The sequence below is a fragment of the Plasmodium malariae genome (genome assembly GCF_900090045.1).
Source record: "Plasmodium malariae genome assembly, chromosome: 10".
Taxonomy (NCBI): domain Eukaryota; phylum Apicomplexa; class Aconoidasida; order Haemosporida; family Plasmodiidae; genus Plasmodium; species Plasmodium malariae.
In genome coordinates, this window is record NC_041784.1 from 925,001 (window position 1) to 932,500 (window position 7,500).

Genomic DNA, 7,500 nt, shown 5'->3' on the forward strand with positions numbered 1-7,500 from the left:
GGGGATAAAATAACAAGGCACAAGAAGCAAACACCACCATTTGTAAGATTGGAATATATATATGTATATATATATGTTTTTATGTATGTATATATATATGTATTTATATATGTATTTATATATGTATTTATATATGCATATACGTGTGCATATGTATATTTATATATGTATTTATATATGCATATACGTGTGCATATGTATATTTACCCGCTTAGATAGAACGCGTACATTTATGTGTGTATTTGTTAACGCTGCCATTTTAGCGATGATCAAGGGAAAAAAGGTGTGTCAGCACATTAGAGAATGTTATGCTGAACTTGTCGAGTGAGCCATGTGTGTTTATCTGTGACAGGAAAGATTTAAGAAAAATACTAGAATTAAGGGCATAACAATTTTCTGTTATTGGTATATAACAGTTTAAGTAGAAAAGTGAGAAAAAAAAAAAAAAAAAAAAAAGAATAAAAAGAAAAAGAAACAAATCTACATCCATACCCATGTTGTTTTACAATTTTACGAATAAACAATTTTTTCAAAATTATACATGCTTTAATAAGTCTACGATAAGCTCGACCGGGTACTATCTATATCTGCTACTCCTTCGTTGTAATTATTTTGAGACCCTCTTGACCTTCGCTACTGCTATATATTTTTGTGTTAATGTAAATATTGGTGCGCCCAGTAAAATAAAGCTTAAGCAGTTGAAGACTAAATTTACCAAGCTGTTTCATTTGTTTTGTTCCACTTCGTCTCATTTGGTTTACTCATTTAAGTTTCACATTGTTTGCTCATGTCCGTTTCATTTTTTTTTTTTTTTTTTTCGTATTGCCTTCCGTTTAGCAAAATTCAGGGTAGTCTTAGGAAAGGATAACATAAAAGAAGAAGAGATTGAGGAACGCTGTGCTCAGTTGTTGATATTGAGGGACGTTCATAAAGGACTAACCGGTATGCCCTGACTCATCCCCGCGAAGAAGGGGTACACCTTCATGTATGTAATGTATATATATATATATATATATATATATATATATGTACAAGCGTACGCACGCGTGTATGTGTTAATGTATGTATTATTGCAAAGCTGCGTCTTCCCAAATGAGCTTGCTGAGGAATAAAAGAGGGAGTCCTCCCACTATGCGGTTTATAAAGAGAGAATTTTGTGCACTTATTAGTTGGACAGAAAACATAAAAGGATGTCCAGTGTGGAAAGATAAGAATAAATTCCTTTTTGAAAGAAGAAAAGAAAATAATTTAAAAAAAAATGATATAATAATAAGAAGAAGCTTTTCTAGGTATTCTGGAAAAGGGGAAAGCTATGATAAAAAGAGGAAATATTCATTATTATTACTTTTTCAAAATTATGGCATTAAAAATTATTTGTGTAAATTAAACAACAGAGCAATGGAGGATATTCGTGAACGTAATCGGAAAATGAAAAAAATTTTGGAGGAATCTTATCGCCAGTTTTGGGTGAAGTATGGGCATATAAAAAGTACGTATCAAAATGAGTTCTGGAGATACCAAAAAGGTAGACAGAAAAGTAGGGGAGACTTTAACAATAGCAATTACAATAGTAGCAGTGGTAGTAGCAATGGTAGTAGCAGTGGTAGTAGCAATGGTAGTAGCAGTGGTAGTAGCAGTGGTAGTAGCAGTGGTAGTAGCAATGGTAAACTCCGCACCCCTCTTTTTCTTCTACTTCTTCTCGACTCGTTAAAAAACGAAAAAAAGATTAAGCGACGGGCTCATAAATTACTGCTGAAGGGGAAATACCATTTAAATAGTATAAGTCAATTTTGCAAAGATATAAACACGTCATATTATAAAAATTTGCTTTATTACAACTACATTAAATCACCAGTGACATATACGCTGATATGTTTACATTTGTTTGTTTATTTATTATGGTTAAATGCAAAACCGATGAACAGTACTTATGATTTTTTTAGAACAAAAGCATCCCATTCCTCTAGTTTGTTAACCACTGAATTTATGTATACCTATTTCTGCTGTAGTTTACAAAGCCTAAGAGAAAAAAAATTATATACACTAGTAACAAATCTAGTGAGTCATAATACTATTCAGTCTTTGCTATTAAATACTATATCGTTATACTACATAGGAACAGCTTTAGAATTGTTTATCAAATCAAGAAATTTCATTCTTACTTATTTAGTTAGTGGTATTATATCTTCATATATACAAATATTATATCAAAAAAATAATCAAAATGATTTTTATTACAATAACATTTACGTTTTTGGTGCTAGTGGAAGTATTAGCTCTATATTGGCCACCTATACTTTCCTTTTTCCCAATCAAAATATATACTTATACGGAGTTATAGCCCTACCTTTAGTAAGAACAAAAGAGGTGCAACGGAACGACTAACGCTCTGCTTTAAAAGTTTATTCGAGTGGAACGCTTGCGTGAATACGCGAGTTGGTATATATTCATGTATTCATGTACCCATACTCACATATGTATACCCACCTACGTATACTCATGTGTTGTTCATATTCTACTTCCTACTCTCCTTAGGCCTTGTTCTCATCTTTATACTTTTTAAACGAATTCTATTGTGTCATAACTAACAAGAGGGATAGCACAGGTTAATTCATGCGCGTATAAAGAACATTTCAAACCATTTGAAAAAAAAAAATCATAAAGCTTCAAGTGCTTACATTTACGGGGGGTACTTACCAGACACATATTTGTATGCATTATGTACAAGTATAATATCCGTTAAATGCGCTTCACCCCGTGTGACCTTACCCACCAGTCGAACAAGCACGCACGAAGGAACGTGCGCACAACATACATACATGCATGCATGCATACATACATACATATATATCTTTACTTATTTATTTATTTATTTATATTTATATTTATACTTATCTTTATATTTATACTTATATTTATATTTATACTTATATTTATATTTATACTTATATTTATATTTATACTTATATTTATATTTATATTTATACTTATATTTATACTTATATTTATATTTATATTTATATTTATATTTTTTATTTCACTATACGGCAGGGCACGTTGCACACTTAACGGGGATGTTTCTAGGAATACTTTATTATTACTTTTGCGTTAAGAAGAGAATGTACATTTGATATTTTGGCTTGCTTTAATGAAATGGTGTGTCGAGCGTTAAAACTGCAAAGTTGTATAGCTGTGTAGTGTAGTGGCATGGTGGTTATAGTTATGCTTGCTTGTATAAGCTTATCATGGTTTATCATTGGCGTTCCACCTCTCTACATGTACATATGAATACGCACATGTATACTTATCTTCATGCACATTTTTGTGTATTTTCATGTGGTCTGCATGTGTTACCACCAGTTGTTTTTAGTAGGGCCTTTACGTAAACTCTGGTAAAACATATTCTCATAGGAATGTAAATGGAATTATAGCGATTTCAAACCTGTCGCATATGTACGGGTATATGTATATACAACTGTAAAATGTATGCTCATGAATATATATGCTTAAATATATATGCTTAAATATATACATGTACACATACGTATATATAATACTTATGCCCATTTTTGGAGGTGGAGCTAGTATATTGAAGAGTTGAGAGAAAATAAAACGTACACCTTATTTCACCATTTAAATTTATGCATGTACTTTTTTTCCCGTGCAATTTATAAAATAATTTACAAGTAAACAAATGTGTACCGAGCGGAAGCAAACCTACTTTAACTTAATTTTGTACAATATACTATATTATTATGGTAATGCTTTTTTTTTTTTTTCTTATTTTTATAAGAAGAAAAAATAAAATTTTTTTTTGAATAAACTCTATTTTCTTAATTTTCATTATTTCTACATAGCTACATGTGCATATATAACTTAAAGTTTGACAAGTACGAGTATGATCGTTTTGTGTACTCCTATTCTTTCTTTTTCTTTTGTTCGTGTACATTTATAAATTATTTTTGTATATATTAATACTTATGCTAAAATTTTTTTTAAGAATTATTTATGCTTATATTAATGCATTGTAGTAATCATTTTATATATGCGTGTATGCGTGTATGCATGTATGCATGTATATATATATGTAAATATGTATGCATATATAAGGTATATTTTTTTTTTTTTTTTTTTTTTTTTTTTTTTTCTTCAAAATTGTATTAAAAGAGAAAAAAAAAAAAAAGGAAGAAACTTCATCCCTTTTTGAAAAATTTATAACAATTTTTTTTTTTTTTTTTTTAGTAAATAATAAGGCATTAATACATAACTCAAATAGTATACATATATATATTGCATATAATTATATATGTATATGCTTATGCATAATAAGTAGTACTAAATTATTATATAGTACTGCCATTTCTATATGTATTAAAAAGATGCATTTTTAAGAAAGCGTCATACGCCTTCCCCCAATAAAAATGAAAATTTATAATTACTACATTTTTATTACCTCGTTTTAACTACGAAATGATTTAAGTGAATTATATTTTTTTTATTTTTCTTCAAATTTTTTTCCTTCTGCTTTGCTTTTTCCTTATTACAATATATTTTTGTTCTTTCTTCGTTGTTCCTTCTTCGTTGTTCCTTCTTCGTTGTTCCTTCTTCGTTGTTCCTTCTTCGTTGTTCTTTCTTCCTTCCCACTTATTGTTTGTTTGTTTGTTTGTTTTTTTTTTTTTTTTTTTTTTCCTTTTCTCAATTTATGCAAAGATGAGCTTGAAAAGGTTTTTCAATTTTTTGGAAGCAGATGATGAAAAGGGGAAGAAAAAAATTAATGCAAAGAAGGGCGGAAAGGAAGAAACACATCAGGTTGGAGATGAAATAGAAAAGGATGAGGGGGGAAAGGAAAAGGAAAAGACACAAGAGGTATACATGGTGAAGAATGAGGGAAAAGAAGAAGAAAAGCAGAAGGAAGTGCTGCAAAACAAGGGTCAGGAAGAAGTGCTTGGAGAAAATAAAGAAGGGAACAGAAACCAAAGGGATAAGTCAACCCTTAACAGAAGTGATAGTGATATGAAAAAAAGAAAAAAGAATGTAAACATAGACATCTGTGAAACAGATGCATTAAAAGACGAATCAAAAGAGGATGACATGTTTGATGATAAAAAAGCAGAAGGGAGATCTGATATAATAGAAAGTAACACATTACCCAGTGATGAGATGCTGCAAAAGGATATAAGAGAGTCAAATGTGGAGGTAATGAACAACTGTGAAGTGAAAAAATATAAACAGGACGACGTTACATCGCTATGTGAAGGGGTTCAGAATGAAGAGGGATTGAACGAATGCTCAGAGGAAAGAACACAAGGAGGAGGAAGAAACTACTTAGAAAAAGAAGAAACAGATAGCAAAGTAAATGGCAAAGAACAGGACCAAAAAAATGTACCATCCTGTAGAGAACATAACAACGTGGGTAATAATGTGGAGAAGGAAAAAAAAGAAAAAGAAGGGGGTTCGGAAATTCAGGGAGTAACCCCAATTGTTGAAAGTAGTTCGCATAATAAGGCATTAAAAAATGATGATAAGGAGTCGTCAAATAATAATATATTAGACATAAATGGTAAGCAGTTAACTGGTAGTAAAGGGAATTCTAGCGATAAACAAGTAACAAATGGAAAGAACTTGTCGTCGTATGATTATACCAAGAATAAGGAGGATTATATGTATAATTATGAAAACTCGTATTATAACGTGTGCGCAAATAATAGCGGTGGTGGTAGTGGTAGTGGTAGTGGTAGTGGAAGTGGTAATGGAAGTGGTAGTGGAAGTGGTAGTGGAAGTGGTAGTGGAAGTGGTAGTGGTAGTGGAAGTGGTAATGCTAATAGCAATGCTAACGTAGATAACCACGCGAATTACCCATATTATTACAATCAATACTACAATAACATGGCACCGCCAAACCCTTTTAACAACAATGTACCGATTAGAAATAATAACTATAATAGCATAAATGATGTGCAAAAAACGAGGAAGGATTATGTAAATGAAAAGAATAATTTAGGGAATGAGTATAATATGAATGATAATATTGCTCCTGGTGGAGTAGGCCACTTTGGAGGTGCATATATGCCCCAGGCAATGAACAATTATTACAATATGTATAATTATAACTATGTTAATAATAGCATAGGAAACATGGGAAATATGGGTAGCATGACCAATATGACTAACATGAACAGCGTAAATTACAATTACTACTACAACATGTACGACTACAACAGGGGCATGGAAACTGATGTAAGGCCTTATGGGTACTGCTCGTTAATTGACAAAAGCATCGAATTAATGAAAAAAAGCGATAAAGTAAAAGAGATGTTAAAGAATCCAGCTAGGTTACAAGTAACTCAGGAAGAATTAAATAAAATAGATTATACCGAAGGAAATGAACAATACAATATATGGTTTGGAAAATACGTAACAGATAAATATGATAAGGGGTCCAAGGGAACTAATATATCACGTTTTGTTGCAAAATATAAATGTAATCCCTTAACAGATACAGGTTATACTAAGGCTGATAAAACGTATACAAGTAAACAATTTTTCTGTATATATTTCGCACGAGGATGTTGTGCATATGGTCATAATTGTTTGTATAGACATAGAATACCAAATGAAAATGATGAGATTGAATTTGAAGGTTCTATGGATATATTTGGAAGAGAAAAATTTAGCTCTTTTAAAGATGATATGACTGGTGTAGGTAGCTTTAATAGTGACTGTAGAACACTGTTTATTGGTAGTCTTCATATAAAACATTTTAATGAAGTACATTTAATTGAAAAAATTTTATATGATGAATTTATTAATTTTGGAAATATTGATTATGTTAGATTTATACCAAATAAAAATATAGCATTTGTTCAATTTACTAACAGAGTTAATGCAGAATTTGCAAAAGTAGCTATGTCAGATCAACCAATAGAAAACCATTCCACAGCCTTAACAATTAAATGGGCATTCGAATTAAAAAATCAGCCAAGTCATTTTTTTAACTATTATAATAATCCTTATATATATAATGAAAATTTTGTTATATCCTCTACATGGGAACAGTACATGGCCCAGCAGCACTACGCCGGAAATCCCATGTTCCCTGATTACAGTAATAATATGGGTGGGGTAGGGTCCATGCATAACACTGGTAATTTCGGAGGCTTCAACAATTTTGGAAGCATTAACAGCTTCAGCAGCGCGAATAGTGGTGGTAATGCATCCCTCTCTGCTCATTATAAAAAAATTAACGACAGGCATAACAACCTGAATAAGAGTTTAAATAAAATAGACCATATGTTTGATACTCAGAATTAAGATGTGAATTATGTTTCTTTTTTTAAGTCCAAATGTAGCATGCGTGTCCAAAAAAAAAAAGGGGCGAGAAAAATTAAAGCACGAGCTGCTTCGCCATTTTTACAGAAAAAAAAGAAAAGAAATATAACTTGTCAAAATAAAGCAAAGTAGGACATCACATGCCTGAGTTAAATGTAACATAGCAAAATG

At 31.0% G+C, this 7,500-nt stretch overlaps 2 protein-coding genes across 2 annotated transcripts; both read left to right on the forward strand.

Annotated features, from left to right (window-relative positions):
* Nucleotides 1–1,092: 1,092 nt before the first annotated feature.
* On the forward strand, nt 1,093–3,131 carry PmUG01_10029500 (rhomboid protease ROM9, putative; the record flags this gene model as incomplete). Its single annotated transcript, XM_029005486.1, has 3 exons — nt 1,093–2,367; nt 2,536–2,605; nt 3,052–3,131. 3 exons carry the CDS (start codon nt 1,093–1,095, stop codon nt 3,129–3,131), a joined length of 1,425 nt encoding a protein of 474 aa, XP_028862070.1.
* A 1,579-nt stretch (nt 3,132–4,710) lies between these two features.
* On the forward strand, nt 4,711–7,311 carry CWC2 (pre-mRNA-splicing factor CWC2, putative; the record flags this gene model as incomplete). Its single annotated transcript, XM_029005487.1, has 1 exon — nt 4,711–7,311. The coding sequence occupies one exon, from the start codon at nt 4,711–4,713 to the stop codon at nt 7,309–7,311; it is 2,601 nt and encodes an 866-aa protein (XP_028862071.1).
* Nucleotides 7,312–7,500: the final 189 nt, after the last annotated feature.